At 45.0% G+C, this 19801-nt stretch overlaps 1 protein-coding gene across 2 annotated transcripts in view; it reads left to right on the top strand.

Moving 5' to 3' along the window:
• The first annotated feature begins 2055 nt into the window (after positions 1-2055).
• TECTB (tectorin beta) overlaps positions 2056-19801 on the top strand; it is a 41062-nt gene continuing 23316 nt past the window's right edge. For both annotated transcript variants that reach the window (XM_077455046.1, XM_077455045.1), the window contains exons 1-3: positions 2056-2185; positions 3201-3397; positions 12341-12531. In XM_077455046.1, coding sequence (XP_077311172.1) covers positions 3322-3397; positions 12341-12531 — 267 coding nt within the window. In that variant the 5' untranslated portion in view covers positions 2056-2185; positions 3201-3321. The remainder of the gene's footprint in view (positions 2186-3200; positions 3398-12340; positions 12532-19801) is intronic.

The raw sequence follows: 19801 nt of genomic DNA, 5'->3' as shown, positions 1-19801 counted from the left end.
CAATTATATTCTGTGTGGACCTTCTGAAATGAACAGACTTGCCCACACACAGAGTAAAGTCCGTTCATTTTGAACGTGACTCCAGGTAGACGGGACTAACGAAGGAAGTGAATGTCGCCGCCTCCATCCACGTGTTGTACGGCGACTAATATAGGCATAAGGGGTGGGGTCACAGGGTGACCCCACCCTTTGTGATGTCACAGTCCCAGCATCCCCCAGGACTGTGACATCATAGGGGGTGGGGCCACCATGTGACATCACCCGGAGACCCCACCCCTTGTGCCTATATAAGTTGCCACGCAACGTGTCCCTGCCATTATGGCCGGAGAGAGCGTTGTGTCAACATCAGAAGGAAGAAGAAGAAAAGAAGAAGAGGGAGAAGAAGGCGGCGGCGACAAAAAAAGAAAAAATACTGGGCCAGCGCTAGTAAAAGAGCTGTAAGAAGATAGCGGAGGCCCGGCAGAAGAAGTGAAAAGTAGGACACAACCCCGAATTCGGAAGAAGACCCCGAAGTCGGAATAAGACCCCCGGACAGCGGCGGCGATGAAGGAGAAAGCCGGGCTCCTCCGCTAGTAAAAGATCTAGCGGTAAAAGAGCAGAAGATAGCAGAGGAGCCTGGCGAGAAGACCCCCGAAGTCGGAAGAAGACCCCGGAGCTGTCTAAAAAAGTAATTTAAAAACTTGTGTTGTGTTTTTTTTTATTAACACTTTTCCCCAGGTGAATGGGTAGGGGTACATGGTACCCCATACTCATTCACATAGGGTAGGGGGCTGGAATCTGGGGGCCCCCTTATTAAATACATTTTTAAAGTAAGATGACCAACACTGCTTGCAACCCACCCTACAGAAGGATGTCAGCTGTCCCCGGCTCTGGAGGTTCTCATTAGAATAAAGGAGGCCTGGGACCTTGCTACATATAAATGCAACTTCTTTTCATCATATTAAATAATTACCGCTGCATTCGATTATTACTGGTAGACAACTTAAGACAAGCTGTGAAGGGCGGGTGCAGACCAGCGAAGAGCCCACTCACACTCCTGTAGCAGATGATGCAAATCTGAAAAGGAGGGTCGCACACCGCTGGTATCCTCAAGAAACTTTATTGGAGACTGCTCAGGCAGAACATGGTTCTGCCATGGTGTTCCGTCTGAGCAGCCCCCAGTAAAGTTTCTTGTGGATGATACCAGCGGTGCGTGACCCTCATTTTTAGACTTGCATCATCTGCTTCAGGAGTGTGAGTGGGAGAGTTTCAGCAGCACCATTAGTTCTGCCAATCAGTGCCGGGACAAGATCATCTAGAGCTGGGGAGGAACATGCTAAATTGCGCACCCACCCAGATGTATGAGCATTACGTGTCAGCAAAAATCCCCCCACCCCCAAAAAATTGAGCACTAATGTTCATGCTTACCCCCTAAGCATATATTCACCATCAGTGCAGCCTATCAGCGCACATCAGTGAACATCAGTGAAGGTGAAAAATGACCTGTTTGCAAAATTTTATAACAAGCTATGAAAATGTTTTTTTTTTTTAAATGTTTGTTCTTTTTTTATTTATTAGGCAAAAAATAAAAACCTCATTGGATATTAAATACTAATAAAAGAAAGCTCTATCTGTTAGAAAAAAAATTATAATTTCATATGGGTACAGTCAGTGTTGCATGACCACGCAATTGTCATTTAAATTGTGACAGCTCTGAAAGCTGAAAATTGGCCTGGGCCAGAAGGGGGTACAAGTGCCCGGTAGGCAAGCGGTTGACTGCTTGTTAAGAATTATGTAAATATTTGAACATTCAAAGCTCTACACTAAAAGCCTATGGGCTAGTTTAGATCAAATTGAGCCCAAACCGTGGTCATTTCCTTTTAAGCACATACATTCATACATGAAACCAGCGGACAATATTTCCAATGTGAATGCTCATTATGTAAATGTATTGCCGAGCCACAGACAGCTCCTGAGCATTGCCAGGTCATGGAGAATGTCTTCAGTGTCAGACTGAACACTGCTCCTCTATTGGCAGCTGACACTTATCTCTGGATCACTACTCTTTAGCCTCTAGACTATAAAAGGGAAGATACCTGTATGGTACAACTCAGATGGTTCACACTGGGGGAAAAAATACTTATATACACACATATAAGACTGACAAGTCATGACTGTCCAAATTGCCAAACCTTGAATATAGCAGGTAAGCGGAAGTTACTTTTTATCTTAAAAAAAAATAAATACACAATTATTTTACTATATATATTATATATATTTACTGTAAATTTATTATGCAATAGTAATTGCATTAGACATTATTGGGAGCACACAGTTTTAGATTTTCTAACTGAAATATTTATTACATCCATTTCATAATGTTACTCTTTATTTTATTTTTAACCAGTAGAACTTGTGCAGTTTCAGTGTGATGTATTTTACATGCTTCACAATTCATGGGTAGTGTGCTTTGAAGGAAACTGCACCAAAGATGCAACAAACATTTTTTTTTTTTTTTTTACATTTTACAAATGTTTTAAAAAAATAAATAAAAGGAAGGGTAACAATGACACAATGGAGCAGACACATTAAATTAAAGAAATATATAAATTGTAACTATGTGATAAAAGAATAATAAATTATAGACCCTCAGAAAATAAAATAATGGCAAACAATATATATATATATATATATATATATATATATATATATATATATATATATAAATGAGGAAAACAAATGTAGGGGATTTGTTTACACACCCAACATTTAGCATGCAGGACTTTTCTTTAATGCTTCATAACATGGTAAACTGTTATCATTAAAATAATAGCTTTCCTTGTCAATCCATTTTCCTTGGAAAATATAGAACAATGTATTCAAATTGAATGATCTCTAATATATATAAGATTGGATGCTTAAAAAATAATTAACTTATTTAATTTATATATTTTTTTATTTTTTGATAAATTGTAACATATTTTAATGCTTAGTTTTGTCCACTTATATTTGCTATATGAGTAATGAATAAATAATGTATATTTAAATAAGTAAATATAAATTATAAATATTTTGGCAACTGCAAGTGTTTCTACAGATGATTTATAATGTCCAGTATGAATGTATGTTTAAATATTAGTAATATTTGTGATTTTGAAGATCAATATTTAACACAGAAATAATAATGCACATTTTTTATTCTTTATTATTCATTTTTCTAGGCACAGAACATGGAGGCAATGAAGGTGACAATCCTGGATCTCTGAGACGTTGGGCTTTTCTAGATATTGAGTGGTGATTGCTTTACTGAATTTTTTTTATGTTTTAGTTTGCTTTGAAGAAATGGTGCTTTTTACCTTCATTGTGCTCATTGTTTTGATAGCAAGCACTGCAGGAAAGTGTATCCCAAATAAACAAGGTGAGGAATACAGACAAAAATAAATTTTATTCTTGTGTGCATCTCTTATAACTATAAGTATTTCCACAGTTTGCAACTGATGCAACAGATTAAAATGCAGCTTGTGATAAACAGATAGAAAGATTCAAATAATTTTTGGATGCAGCAAAAACGTTGCTCAGATTAAACAAAAAAACTCCATATATATATATTTATTTATATATAAATATACAATAATAATAATAATACAGTTGTGCTCATAAGTTTACATACCCTGGCAGAATTTATTATTTCTTGGCCATTTTTCAGAGAATAAGATTAATAACACAAAAACATTTCTTTCACTCATGGTTAGTGTTTGGCTGAAGCCATGTATTATTAATCAACTGTGTTTACGGTACTCTTTTTAAATCATAATGGCAACAGAAACTACCCAAATGACCCTGATCAAAAGTTTACATATCCCAGTTCTTAATACCATGTATTGCCCCCTTTAACATCAATGACAGCTTGCAGTCTTTTGTGGTATTTGTGGATGAGGCTCTTTATCTTCTCAGATGGTAAAGCTGCCTATTCCTTTTGGCAAAAAGCCTCCAGATCCTGTCATTTCTTGGGCTGTTTTGCATGAACTGCACGTTTGAGATCTCCCCAGAGTGGCTCAATGATATTGAGGTCAGGAGACTGAGATGGCCACTCCAGAACCTTCACTTTATTCTGCTGCAGCCAATGACAGGTCGACTTGGCCTTGTGTTTTGGATCATTGTCATGTTGGAATGTCCAAGTACGTCCCATGCACAGCTTCCTGGATGATGAATGCAAATGTTCCTCTAATATTTTTTGATAACATGTTGCATACATCTTTCCATCAATTTTGACCAAATTTCCTGTGTAGATCACACATCCCCAAAACATCAGCAATCCACCTCCGTGTTTCACAGTAGAAATGATGTACTTTTCATCATAGGCCTTGTTGACTCCTCTCCAAATGTAGCTTTTATGGTTGGGGCCAAAAAGCTAAATTTTGGTCTCATCACTCCAAATTACTTTGTACCAGAAGGTTTGAGGCTTGTCTCTGTGCTGTTTGGCGTATTGTAAGAGGGTGGCATTTGCGTAGTAATGGCTTTCTTCTGGCGACTCAACCACACAGCCCATCTTTCTTCAAGTGCTTCCGTATTGAGCATCTGGAAACAGCCACACCACATGTTTTCAGATAGTCCTGTATTTCACCTGAAGTTATTTGTGGGTTTTTCTTTGTATCCTTAACTATTTTCCTGGCAGTTGCGGCTGAAATTTTAGTTGGTCTACCTGACCGTGGTTTGGTTTCAACAGAACCCCTCATTTTCCACTTCTTGATTAGAGTTTGAACACTGCTGATTGGCATTCTAAATTCCTTGGATATCTTTTTATATCCCTTTCATGTTTTATACAGTTCACCTACCTTTTCCCGCAGATCCTTTGACAATTCTTTTCCTTTCCCCATGACTCTGAATCCAGAAACGTCAGCGCAGCACTGGATGAAACATGCAAGGGTCTGTTAGGAGTCCAGAAACTCATTGAACTTTTATACACACACACTAATTACTTGCAAACAGATCACAGGTGAGGATGGTTACCTTTAATAGCCATTCAAACCCCTTTGTGTCAACTGGTGTGCATGTTATAAGGTCAAAATCACCAGGGTATGTAAACTTTTGATCAGGGTCATTTGTGTAGTTTCTGTTGTCATTATGATTTAAAAAGAGTAAACACAGTTGATTGATAATAAATGGCTTCAGCCAAACACTAACCATGAGTGAAAGAAATGTTTTTGTGTCATCATTCATAGTCTCTGAAAAATGGCCAAGAAATTATAACTTCTGCCAGGGTATGTAAACTTATGAGCACAATTATAAAAACAAAATATATATATATAAATTATATATATAAATTATATATATATATATATATATATATATATATATATATATATATATATATATAAATAATTTTTTTATTTGTTTTCATGATGGAATGATTTGATACAGTCTGGGAAAAAAGACAAATCATGTCATTGCAGTGCAAGCAGTCACAGCCTTGATTGGCATCCTGGGAATCAAAACTGGCCATAAATCTGAATTTGTGGGTTACAAAATCTCTACCTGTTTATGACCCCAGAAAAATGTATCCTTTCAAGGAAAATATGGTGCATATCATCTATTTTTTGTAAAAACAATACTAAAGATAACTAAAAAAAAAAAAAAAAAGTTGCAGCTAAGGTTAAACGTTATGCCTTTTTCATGATGTGGCTGACGGTACCTATTAATATCCTTTGACATAGTGCCATCATGCGGGGGGGGAGTACCTACAAATCAAGGGACCCATATCACTATATTGATGGGACTCCCCCCCCCCCCCCTTGACTCAGCTAACACTGTCTGTAGCAGTGGGCACTGTGACAATACACATCATTGATCATGACATAGTACACCTAAATCAAGCACAGACAGCATGGGAGCTGTCGTCATCATAGTTAGTACACTACATAGGAGCAGTGCTTTGGATAAATGTTATATTGGTAGTAGCAATAGTAATAGTCATGGGGGCGTAGCATCAGGGGTTGCAATTGTGACCCCCACCCCTAGCTCCAGGGGGCCTTCAGCTCTGCTCCCTGCTGTCATTGTCCTATTACATTTGATTTCCTCCACAAAATCCCAGAGCTGGATTCCAGCTCTGATCCACCTAGTATCCCCCAGGGCCCAAGCCAAGTTTTATAATCCAGTAATCCGCTTCCAGTTGTTTGCCTTCTCCCTAGTCCATACACTTCCTCTGCTCTCATTGGCTGGGGTCATGTCATTACTAGTATGGGGGGTGGAGATGAGGCCATGTCATTACTAGGATGGGGGAGGGAGGTGAGGTCATGTCATTAATGGGATAGAGGGCGAGGAAGGGACAAGGTCATGTCATTACTAGGATGGGGGGGCGAGGTCATGTCATTACTAGAATGGGGGAAGGGGGTGAGGTCATGTCATTACTAGGATGGGGGGCGAGGTCATGTCATTACTAGGATGGGGGGGGGCGAAGTCATGTCATTACTAGAATGGGGGAAGGGGGTGAGGTCATGTCATTACTGTGATGGGGGACGAGGTCATGTCATTACTAGGATGGGGGACGAGGTCATGTCATTACTGTGATGGGGGACAAGGTCATGTCATTACTAGAATGGGGGAAGGGGGCGAGGTCATGTCATTACTAGGATGGTTTCTACAAAATATTTAGAATTACCCTCTCAATATGTAAATAAATCTCTGAAACAACTCTTAAGCCACTTGTAGTATCTTGGTGCATAATGGGAGTATCTTGGTGTGAAGTGGAAGGGGCAGGTAGTAGTGAGGGGCCCCAGGACAACTTTTGCATTGGGACCCACAAACTTCTCGTTCAAATTTTTTTATTTTATGTTAAAATAAATTACATGTACAGAATATAAGACAAATTATGTGATACCAGAAATAAAAAGTAGACATATTGAAGTACGAATGATACAAAGCAAAGAAGAATTTCAAGATATTCTCGTGGGAATGACAATAAATGGCCTTATATATTTTAGAATTTGAAAACATTCTTATAGCTGAGTTTCAAACATTTTAATCCCAAGAAAATATAAATATGTCTAAAAGAAAATATATGATTTTAAAGTTTTGATCATAACTTCTAAAGTATGTTTATAGTAAGTATTATATAGTAAGGGAAGAACATAAAAGGTATATAGGAGGGGAAGGGGAGGGAATAATTCTCCGGAGGAGGTTTTATATATCATCTAATGTTGTAATTCTTTAAAAAAATCTTAATCACCATAACAATAAAACTCGGTTGTCAAAATTATCTGACGTATAATATTTAATCCAGGGTTTCCACATGATATCAAACTTTGTCATCTGGTTTTTATCTATAGCGTCCATTTTAGCATGGATGAAAGATTGATTCATTCTATGTTTGGTTTCTGCAATATTCACCACATCTGTTTTCCACGCATTGGCTATAGTCTGCTTTGCGGCTATCAGGAGTGTAAGAACTAATTTGAATTGTTTCTGATTCAGAAAGGCTGGTTTTAAATTAAGGAGAGCTATAATTGGGTCTGGAAAAATTGGACGATCAAAAAATTTTGTAATTATCAGAAAGATCTTTTTCCAAAATGATTGTACAATTGAGCAATGCCACCAGGTATGTATATAGGTACCTTTTTCTGGACAGCCACGAAAGCAGAGGCCAGTGTTGTCTGTTGAGAATTTGGCGATTCTCGCAGGAACCAAATACCAGCGTGTGAGAACTTTATATGATGATTCAGACGCCAATATATTTATAGAGGAAGATTTTGCGAAAGACCATATGTTGGACCAAGACCTAGAATCGATCATACAATCCAAATATTTTTCCCACTTGGCCATATATTTAGGTATAACAGTATAAGAATTAGATATCAGTTGTGTATACAATGATGTAATACGACCTTTAGCATGTGGTTCCTTGAGACAAAATCTTTCAAATTGAGAAATATTATGTAAGTTTACATTTAAATTGAGAAGAGGAGTATAAAAATCTTTGATTTGGAGATATCTGAATATTTCTGATTGTGGAAGCTTATATAATTCACATAGATCTGTAAAAGATTTTATTGATGTAGTTGAAGTTAAATTATATAGACAAGTGATACCAGCCTTAGACCAAGCTTTAAAGGTTTTGGGATATTTCCAGGCTGGGTAAAAAGTCGGATTCTTGTGGAAAGATAATAGCGGATTTTGTGGAGATTGCAGACCATGTGAATTTCTATACCTATCCCATATAGATAGAGAGTGCTTAGAAATGGGGTTATTTATAGACTTACGATCCGCAGGTTGTAACCATAATATATTGTTTATAGGAAGAGGATCACAGACTACAGCTTCAATGAGGACCCATAAAGGAATCTCTGTAGAAGAGTGATATTTTGTTAATTGAGATACCGTATTTGCCGGTGTATAAGGCGACCCGGCATATAAGACGACCCCCTAATCTTACAGGACAAAAATGCTTTTAAATCTGTACTTACCGTATGAGACGACCCGGCTTTCGAGGCTTCATATTTCTTCCTTCTTCCTGCATTTGCTGGAGCCAATCACGGCGAGCGATGTATTCTATTAATGAATACAAAGCCTGCTTGGATTGGCAGAGGCTGTAACATCATCAGCCCGCGCCGCTCTGACTCTCCAAGCCAATCAGAGCAGGCTACAGAGTAGCCTGCTCGGATTGGCAGAGGTCGTTACTCCAATCCGAGCAGGCTTTGTATTCATTTGAATACACCGCTCACCAGGATTGGCTCAGCGGTATATACTGTATGTAGCCGAAGCTACATACAGTATTACCGAACACCCAGCCGGCATCCGAGGAGCTGACCCGGCGTATAAGACGACCCCTGCTTTTTGGCCAATTTTTTTACGTGTAAAAGGTCGTCTTATACGCCGGAAAATACGGTAATTGAGCTGCCTTATAATATATGTTAAAGTCTGGGAATCCCAAACCACCCAAAGCTTTGGGGAGAACAAGTGTTTTTTTGTGAAGTCTGCGTTTTATTTTCCCCCAAGTAAATTTTGTTACTTTTTGTTGAATCAGCCTAAGAAAATATGCAGGAATATGAATCGGGAGAGTTCTGAATAAATATAAAAATTTCGGAAGAACAGACATTTTTATGATATTGATTTTCCCAAACCATGATATCGGCATTGATGACCAATTAGATAACGACCTTGTAATATTTTTTAATAGAGCTGGGTAATTAGCTGCAAATAAATCGGAGGGCTTAGGAGTAAACTGCACACCCAGATATGGGAGGCTATGATCTACCCACTTAAAGGGTAGTGAATTTTGGGGACTCACAAACTTCAAGCTACGCCTCTGGTAATAATAATGATGATTGTAATGATAATAAACATAATGATAGTTTATATTATAACAAATAATAATGCTCTTGCACACATTTGTGGCAACGTGCACTAAAATGCACATATTAATGCAAAATGCTACAAGACATGGTAATGCACCTGTTCTATGTGGGGTGCCTTGCATTTCCTCCCATTGTCAATGGCACCTCAACATATTGTACAGTATAGTATAACACACTGCAGCACACCATAACAAATATACCATCTGTTGTGGTGCTCTGTGTTGTTGGAAAAGGGTCATGTACTTTTTTCATGCATTAAATGGGATCTTACAATTTGATCCTTTTCTATTTACTGTCATAGAACTTAGTTCCATTGAGTCTCCGCTGGAAAAAGGGGGGTTGAACCTCCGTATATGGAAAGACTTCTTTTCAGTCAGAGTTGTGAAAATGTTGACCAGACTTCCACAGGAGCTAGTTCTAACTAACTCTGTAGACTGTTTAAAAATAAAGGAAAAAGGCTGGATATGTTTTTTTAATGCAAAAAAAAAATTCTTTAAAACAACTAACTTTATAGAAAAATTATTATACATGCAAAAATTATACTAATTCATAATTAGTATGAATTAGTACTAACATGGTAGGCTGTTGACCCCCAAATTGATCAAGAAGGATTTTTTTCCCTTTTGGAGCAAATTGGACCATGCTTTACAATGACTTTTGCCTACCTTTGGATCAACTGCCTGCTTACGGTTCTGAGGAAGCAGGTTTTCAGTGTATTTATTTTTCTATTGATGTACTCGGTGGAGGTGTGTTGTTTTACAGCCAATGTACCAGTTTTAAATATGTCTGATTGTTCCATATATTTTATATCATATTTTTTTTAAGTCTGAAAGATAAAACCAACATCTGGAACCATGAACCAGCTTTAAATAATCAAAATATGTTCTTTTGCACAATATTTTAGGCTTCCAACAGATTTCTCTGTTAAGTCACAGTTGTTTTCCTATTGTCCTTGGGTAGGACTTTGCTGTGTTCTATCATCTCCACGTCTCTACTCTACTTTATTCTCCTCTACTCCATTCCACTCCACCCTACTCTGCTCTACATGACTCTGATATACTCCAATCCACTCTACTCCATACTACTCAACTATAATCTAATCCACGCCACTCCATTCTTATCCACTCTGCTCCATTCTACTCTACCCTGCTCTACTCTAATATACTGCAATCCACTCTACTCCACTCCATTTAACTCTAATCTACTCCACGCCACTCCATTCTTATCCAATCTACTATAATCTACTCCATTTCACTCCACTCTATACTACACTGCTCCATTCCACTCTACTCCATTCCACTATTCTCTACTCCATTCTACTCTAATCTGCTCCACTCTCCTCTCCTCTACTCCACTCTATTCTAGTCCACTCCACTCTACTCCATTTTACTCTATTCTAGTCCACTCCACTATACTCTACTTCATTCTATTCTAATATGGGCCACTCCTCTCTAATCTTCTCTATTCCACTCTTCTCTACTCTACTCCATTCCACATTTCTGTACTCTACTCCACTCTTCTCTACTCTCTCCACTCTCCAGTCCACTCCACTCAAGTCTACACCACTCCATTCTACTCTCCTCTATGACACTGTTCTCCAACCCTATTCTACTCTATTGCACTCTACTGTACTCTTCTCTTTGCTACTACATTCCACTCTACTCTTCGCCACTCCAGCCTACTCTAATCTACTCCACTCTGCTCTCTTTACTCTCCAGTCCAGTTCACTCTACTCTACTCCATTCTACTTTGATGTACAGCACTATACTCTATTCTCCTCTACTCTGCCCCACTCTTGTCCATTTCACTCTACCCTACTTAATTGTATTCCAATCTACTCCACTCCACTCTACTCTACTGCATTCTTCTTTACTATACTCTTTTTCACTCTTATCCACTCTACTCTTCTCTTTGCCACTCCAGTCTATTCTAATTGACTCCCCTCCACTCTACTGTCTCCTCTCTTTTTTTAATTCATTCTACTCCACCACACCTAACCCTACTCAAATCTACCCCTTCCACTCTACTCTACTCTGCACTACTCTACTCCACTCTCCTCTATTCTACTCTACTTTATTCTACTCCACTCTGCTCCAATGTACTTCAATCGTTCCTGCTCTACTCCATTCGACTCGACTCCAGTTCACTCCTCTCTACTCTACCCTATAGTATTACACTGTACCCAGAGAGAGCTAACGGGTTTGATTTACTAAAGGCAAAAAAGACTGTGCACTTTGCAAAGTGCAGTTGCATTCTTCAAGTGCAGCACTTAGTAAATGAGCAGAAGCTCTGCTGACTTCCATCATCCAATCATGCACAAGCAAAAATTATTTTTTTATTTTTTTTCCTTGCATGTGATTAGGTACTCTTTACAAAATGAAGCTTTACCTTATTTACCAAGCTCTGGAGCAACTGCACTTGCAGAGGGTTAGGGCCGGTTCACACTGCGAGCCGCGGCGAGGCGTCTCCGACTTCCTCGCCGCGACTTGCAGGGGGGGTCAGCGGCGACTTGCAGAGGACTTCTGCATAGAAGTCAATGCAAGTCGCCCCCGAAGTCGCCCCGAAGTAGTACAGGAACCTTTTTTCTGAGTCGGAGCGACTCAAGTCGCTCCTCTCAGAATGGTTCCATAGCACTGTATGGGGGCGACTTGCGGGAGCGAGGCGAGCCGTGTCGCCTCGCCTCGCGTCGCAGTGTGAACCGGCCCTAACTGTACTTTGCTAAGTGCACAGTCTATTTGCCTTTAGTAAATAAACCCCTGTGTCATATCCTCTAAATATAGACTTACTCTCTTCTGGAGGTTAGAAAGACTTGTTTGAAAAGCACATGAAACAGGAAAAAATATTTTGACTTGATATGCTAAAACTGGAACACAGAAACCATTGCTCTTTTGCATTAATTTGTTAGGTTGAGGGGAGTTAGTTGAGGCTATGTAAGTGTCAATGTATTTTCAATAGTTTTGTTCCATTGCAGAAAACTGATATTTTTCTATTTTTGTGTTTTGTTTTTCCAGATGTGATCATAGTACATTGCTATCCTAAGTCAATTGTGGCTAAAATTCCAGAGTGCCCCTACGGATGGGAGATTACCCAGCTGGCCCTGGGTGGAGTGTGTTATAACGGCATTATTGAGTCTGGTTACTATCAGTTTTCCATTCCCGATCTGTCACCCAGAAATAAGTCATACTGTGGAACACAGTCTGATGTAAGTATGGCACCTGTGACACCTTTAATGTCCTACTACAGGGATTATCGCACATCATTCTGAACTAGATCATGCAGGTTCAGGTTGCTGTACCATGTGTGGGCAGATATTGGTGAAAAAAAATGTGTCATTGGCACACCTAAGAGCTTGTTGCAAAACTCAAACTTTTATTGAAAAACCATATAAGCACGCTAGCATCATTATGTGACCCTGCAATAAGACCATGGGGTTTTCAACAAGCTTCTAGGTGTGCTGGGGACATATTTTATTCCTTCTGGAGCTGTCCACTGTAGTAATTATTTCTACCATTAGATATCCTCAGACTTTATGGTAACACTAAGGCCCCTTTCACACTGGGGAGGTTTTTTCAGGCGCTACACAGGCGCTATTTTTAGAGCTGCAGCGCCTGAAAAAACCGGCCCCTTTCACTCCAGTGTGAAAGCCGGAGGGCTTTCACACTCGAGCGGTGCGCTAGCAGGATGGTGAAAAAAGTCCTGCTAGCCGCATCTTTGGAGCGGTGAAGGAGCAGTGTATTCACCGCTCCTAAACCGCTCCACCCATTGAAATCAATGGGGCAGCGCGGCTATACCACCGGCAAGGCGGTGCTTTGCGGGCAGTTTTAACCCCTTTTCGGCCACTAGCGGGGGTTAAAACCGTCCCGCTAGCAGCCACAGACCGCCGCTAAATATAGTGGTGCTTTACCGCCGATGCCTGCACCGCCCCAGTGTGAAAGGGGCCTAAGGGGCAGATTTATAAAGCAAATTACTTTCACCAAAGTAAATGTTTGGTGAACATCAGTTTCAGCGTTTAAAAAAATATGCCCCAGGCGTTGAGGTTGACAGAGAGTCATGGGTGATAGACACTGTATTATTCTCGGGGGGCTCATAGGAAGAGAATTAGAAATGCAATGAGAAAGATAGAATCGTGCGATGCTGTAGCCAAACAAAATTGACATCCTTTTTCCCCACAAATAGAGATTTCTTTTGGTAGTATTTGATCACCTCTACGGTTTTTATTTTTTGCACTATAAACAAAAAAAGAGTGACTTTTTTATTTTTGAAAAATCTATATTTTATACTTTTTGCTAAAAATAAAAATGTAAAAAATAAATTTCTTCATCAGTTTAGGCCTGATATGTATTCTTCTACATATTTTTGGTAAAGAAAATTGCAATAAGCATATATTGATTGGTTTGTGCAAAAGTTATAGCGTCTACAATATAGAGAATATATTTATGGCATTTATATATTATTATTATTTTTTGTACTAGTAATGGCAGTGATCAGTGATTTTAAGCGGTACTACAACAGTGCAGCAGACAGATTTTTGAAACATTTTTGGGACCATTGACCGTTATACAGTGATCAGTACTATAAAAATGCACGGATTACTGTGTAAATGTCACTGGTAGGGAAGGGCTTCACACTAGGGGGCGATCAAGGGGTTAAATGTGTTCCCTAGGTGTGTTTCTTACTGTGGGGGGAAAGTTGTGACTAGAGGAGGAGACATATCGCTGTTCCTACTTAGTAGGAGCAGACGATCTGTCTCTCCTCTCCTGACAGAACAGAGATTTGTGTGTTTACACTCACAAATCCCCATTCTGGCTCTCATGCCCACAAACACGCGTGGAGCAACGGGTCTCCCACCGTGTAATGGGCGGGAGCATGCACACGCACATGTGCCTGCTATAGCTGTTTAAAGGGCAGACATACAGCTACGGAGATTTGTGGGAGAGTCAACCTGCCGCAGTATAATGAGGGCGGCTGGTCAACTAGTGGTTAAGGACACCTGGGTTGCAGTACAATACTGTCAAAATTCATAGATTTATAAAAATCCATGCCAATATGTACAGTGCCTTGCGAAAGTATTCGGCCCCCTTGAACTTTTCAACCTTTTGCCACATTTCAGGCTTCAAACATAAAGATATAACATTTTTATTTTTTGTGAAGAATCACCAACAAGTGGGACACAATTGTGAAGTGGAATGAAATCTATTGGATTTTTGAAACTTTTTTAACTAATAAAAAAATGAAAAGTGGGGCGTGCACAATTATTCGGCCCCCTTGCGTTAATACTTTGTAGAGCCACCTTTTGCTGCGATTACAGCTGCAAGTCGCTTGGGGTATGTCTCTATCAGTTTTGCACATCGAGAGACTGAAATTCTTGCCCATTCTTCCTTGCAAAACAGCTCGAGCTCAGTGAGGTTGGATGGAGAGCAGGGGCGGACTGACAACTCATGGGGCCCCCGGGCAGTAGGGGATCATGGGGCCCCCTTTGTCCCCACCCAAACACAAGCCACACCCTCACAAAGCACCACGTATATATTGCACTGGTGCATCATATGCATTGGTGACAGAATTTCTCTACTGTATGTTCAAAATAAAGGTTTAAAGAGTTAGGAAAATAAAGAAAAATAAACTCACATTAACCACGTACATTTACTGCAGGGCTGCGTCTCCTGTGAGCAGAATCACATACAGGTACTTGATTCTGCACTTGCGGGTCTGCGCGCTGTTTGATTGGACACACCGAGAGCTAATCAGTGGGTCCGGCGGGCCCCGACGATTGTTTCCAACAAAGGCAGAACGGGGGTCTTCCGATGTAAACAAGTCCCCAGAGAGCCTCCCTCACTTACATCAGGGTCCTCAGAGATCCCCCCATACATCAAGGTCCCCAGAGAGCCCCCTCCATACATCAGGGTCCCCAGAGAGCCCCCTCCATACATCAGGGTCCCCAGAGAGCCCCCTCCATACATCAGGGTCCCCAGAGAGCCCCCTCCATACATCAGGGTCCCCAGAGAGCCCCCTCCATACATCAGGGTCCTCAGAGAGCCCCCTCCATACATCAGGGTCCTCAGAGAGCCCCCTCCATACTTCAGGGTCCTCAGAAAGCCCCCTCCATACTTCAGGGTCCTCAGAAAGCCCCCTCCATACTTCAGGGTCCCCAGAGAGCCTCCCCCTTACATCAGGGTCCCCAGAGAGCACCCTCCATACAGCAGGGTCCCCAGAGAGCCCCCTCCTTACTTCAGGGTCCCCAGGGAACCTCCCCCTTACATGAGGGTCCCCAGAGAGCCCCCTCCATACAGCAGGGTCCCCAGAGAGCCCCCCTCCATCACGGTCCCCAGAGAGCCCCCCTCCATCAGGGTCCCCAAAGAGCCCCCCTCCCCAGAGAGCCCCCCTCCATCAGGGTCCCCAGAGAGCCCCCTCCATCAGGGTCCCCAGAGAGCCCCCTCCATCAGGGTCCCCAAAGAGCCCCCTCCATCAGGGTCCCCAGAGAGCCCCCTCCATACATCAGGGTCCCCAGAGAGCCCCCTCCATACATCAGGGTCCCCAGAGAGCCCCCCTCCATACATCAGGGTCCCCAGAGAGCCCCCCTCCATACTGCAGGGTCCCCAGAGAGACCCCCTCCATCAGGGTCCCCAGAGAGCCCCCCATACATCAGAGTCCTCATAGAGCCCCCTCCATAATTCAGGGTCCCCAGAGAGCCCCCCTCCATCAGGGTCCCCAGAGAGCCCCCCTCCATCAGGGTCCCCAGAGAGCCCCCCTCCATACTGCAGGGTCCCCAGAGAGCCCCCCTCCATCAGGGTCCCCAGAGAGCCCCCCTCCATCAGGGTCCCCAGAGAGCACCCTCCATATGTCAGGGTCCCCAGAGAGCCCCCCTCCATCAGGGTCCCCAGAGAGCCCCCCTCCATCAGGGTCCTCAGAGAGCCCCCCTCCATCAGGGTCCTCAGAGAGCCCCCCTCCATCAGGGTCCCCAGAGAGACCCCCTCCATCAGGGTCCCCAGAGAGCCCCCCATACATCAGGGTCCTCAGAGAGCCCCCTCCATATTTCAGGGTCCCCAGAGAGCACCCTCCATATGTCAGGGTCCGCAGAGAGCCCCCCTCCATATGCCAGGGTCCCCAGAGAGCCCCCCTCCATCAGGGTCCCCAGACAGCCCCCCTCCATCAGGGTCCCCAAAGAGCCCCCCTCCATCAGGGTCCCCAGACTGCCCCCCTCCATCAGGGTCCCCAGACTGCCCCCCTCCATCAGGGTCCCCAGAGAGCCCCCTCCATACTGCAGGGTCCCCAGAGAGACCCCCTCCATCAGGGTCCCCAGAGAGACCCCCTCCATCAGGGTCCCCAGAGAGCCCCCCATACATCAGGGTCCTCAGAGAGCCCCCTCCATATTTCAGGGTCCCCAGAGAGCACCCTCCATATGTCAGGGTCCTCAGAGAGCCCCCCTCCATATGTCAGGGTCCTCAGAGAGCCCCCCTCCATATGTCAGGGTCCCCAGAGAGCCCCCCTCCATCAGGGTCCCCAGAGAGCCCCCTCCATACATCAGGGTCCCCAGAGAGCCCCCTCCATACATCAGGGTCCTCAGAGAGCCCCCTCCATACATCAGGGTCCTCAGAGAGCCCCCTCCATACATCAGGGTACTCAGAGAGCCCCCTCCATACTTCAGGGTCCTCAGAAAGCCCCCTCCATACTTCAGGGTCCCCAGAGAGCCTCCCCCTTACATCAGGGTCCACAGAGAGCACCCTCCATACAGCAGGGTCCCCAGAGAGCCCCCTCCTTACTTCAGGGTCCCCAGGGAACCTCCCCCTTACATGAGGGTCCCCAGAGAGCCCCCTCCATACAGCAGAGTCCCCAGAGAGCCCCCCTCCATCACGGTCCCAAGAGAGCCCCCCTCCATCAGGGTCCCCAGAGAGCCCCCCTCCCCAGAGAGCCCCCCTCCATCAGGGTCCCCAGAGAGCCCCCTCCATCAGGGTCCCCAGAGAGCCCCCTCCATCAGGGTCCCCAGAGAGCTCCCTCCATCAGGGTCCCCAGAGAGCCCCCTCCATACATCAGGGTCCCCAGAGAGCCCCCTCCATACATCAGGGTCCCCAGAGAGCCCCCCTCCATACTGCAGGGTCCCCAGAGAGCCCCCCTCCATCAGGGTCCCCAGAGAGACCCCCTCCATCAGGGTCCCCAGAGAGCCCCCCATACATCAGAGTCCTCATAGAGCCCCCTCCATAATTCAGGGTCCCCAGAGAACCCCCCTCCATCAGGGTCCCCAGAGAGCCCCCCTCCATCAGGGTCCCCAGAGAGCCCCCCTCCATACTGCAGGGTCCCCAGAGAGCCCCCCTCCATCAGGGTCCCCAGAGAGCCCCCCTCCATCAGGGTCCCCAGAGAGCACCCTCCATATGTCAGGGTCCCCAGAGAGCCCCCCTCCATCAGGGTCCCCAGAGAGCCCCCCTCCATCAGGGTCCCCAGAGAGCCCCCCTCCATCAGGGTCCCCAGAGAGCCCCCCATACATCAGGGTCCTCAGAGAGTTACATCAGGGTCCTCAGAGAGCCCCCTCCATATTTCAGGGTCCCCAGAGAGCACCCTCCATATGTCAGGGTCCGCAGAGAGCCCCCCTCCATATGTCAGGGTCCCCAGAGAGCCCCCCTCCATCAGGGTCCCCAGAGAGCCCCCCTCCATCAGGGTCCCCAGACAGCCCCTCTCCATCAGGGTCCCCAAAGAGCCCCCCTCCATCAGGGTCCCCAGACTGCCCCCCTCCATCAGGGTCCCCAGACTGCCCCCCTCCATCAGGGTCCCCAGAGAGCCCCCCTCCATCAGGGTCCCCAGAGAGCCCCCTCCATACTGCAGGGTCCCCAGAGAGACCCCCTCCATCAGGGTCCCCAGAGAGACCCCCTCCATCAGGGTCCCCAGAGAGCCCCCCATACATCAGGGTCCTCAGAGAGCCCCCTCCATATTTCAGGGTCCCCAGAGAGCACCCTCCATATGTCAGGGTCCTCAGAGAGCCCCCCTCCATATGTCAGGGTCCTCAGAGAGCCCCCCTCCATATGTCAGGGTCCCCAGAGAGCCCCCCTCCATCAGGGTCCCCAGAGAGCCCCCCTCCATCAGGGTCCCCAGACTGCCCCCCTCCATCAGGGTCCCCAGAGAGCCCCCCTCTATCAGGGTCCCCAGAGAGCCCCCTCCATACTGCAGGGTCCCCAGAGAGACCCCCTCCATCAGGGTCCCCAGAGAGCCCCCCATACATCAGGGTCCCCAGAGAGCCCCCTCCATATTTCAGGGTCCCCAGAGAGCACCCTCCATATGTCAGGGTCCTCAGAGAGCCCCCCTCCATATGTCAGGGTCCTCAGAGAGCCCCCTCCATATTTCAGGGTCCGCAGAGAGCCCCCCTCCATATGTCAGGGTCCCCAGAGAGCCCCCTCCATCAGGGTACCCAGAGAGCCCCCCTCCATCAGGGTCCTCAGAGAGCCCCCCATACATCAGGGTCCCCAGAGAGCCCCCTCCATATGTCAGGGTCCCCAGACTTAAACCCCCCCCCCAGGTTCCCCTGTACCTGGCTGTGCACATCCAATCCCCAGCTTGGGGAGGTGGGAGGGGCGATCGGCAGCTCTATGGTGCCTGTGGACCGCGGGATCTCCCTGGGGTTTGCATTTCTCCTTCACAATGTATAGAGTGGAGAGGGGAGGAGCCTCTGACCCGGGCAGCAGTCGGCAACAGTATACAAGCCGAGCAACTCACTGAAGAGTGAAACTTATAGCTGCCCGGGTCAGAGGCCCCTCCCCTCTCCACTCTATACACTGTAATGGAGAAATACAAGCCCGAGGGAGATGCCGCTGCAACAACATATTCGATCGCCGCCTCCCATCTCCCGGGCCCCTACTGGACTGAAAGCTAGAGGTGCAGGGGAGATGCTGTGTCTTTGCCGCCCCCCTTCCCCCCCGCAGCGGCAGAACGGCTCCACGGTCCACCGCAGCACTGCCAGCAGCATAGGAGCTTCTCACGAGCCCCCTACTGGCCACGGGCCCTCGGACGGCGTCCGAATGCCCGAATGGTCAGTCCGCCCCTGATGGAGAGCGTTTGTGAACAGCAGTTTTCAGCTCTTTCCACAGATTCTCGATTGGATTCAGGTCTGGACTTTGACTTGGCCATTCTAACACCTGGATACGTTTATTTGTGAACCATTCCTTTGTAGATTTTGCTGTATGTTTGGGATCATTGTCTTGTTGGAAGATAAATCTCCGTCCCAGTTTCAGGTTTTTTGCAGACTTCAACAGGTTTTCATCCAGAATGGTCCTGTATTTGGCTGCATCCATCTTCCCCTCAATTTTAACCATCTTCCCTGTCCCTGCTGAAGAAAAGCAGGCCCAAACCATGATGCTGCCACCACCATGTTTGACAGTGGGGATGGTGTGTTGAGGGTGATGAGCTGTGTTGCTTTTACGCCAAACATATAGTTTTGCATTGTGGGCAAAAAGTTGGATTTTGGTTTCATCTGACCAGAGCACCTTCTTCCA

Source organism: Lithobates pipiens, unplaced genomic scaffold, assembly GCF_037356315.1.
Source record: "Lithobates pipiens isolate NorthernLeopardFrog02 unplaced genomic scaffold, aLitPip1_a1.2 Scaffold_25, whole genome shotgun sequence".
Classification (NCBI taxonomy): Eukaryota; Metazoa; Chordata; class Amphibia; order Anura; family Ranidae; genus Lithobates; species Lithobates pipiens.
Note: the sequence above shows the minus strand (reverse complement) of the source record. Positions and strands in the feature narration are given on the sequence as shown.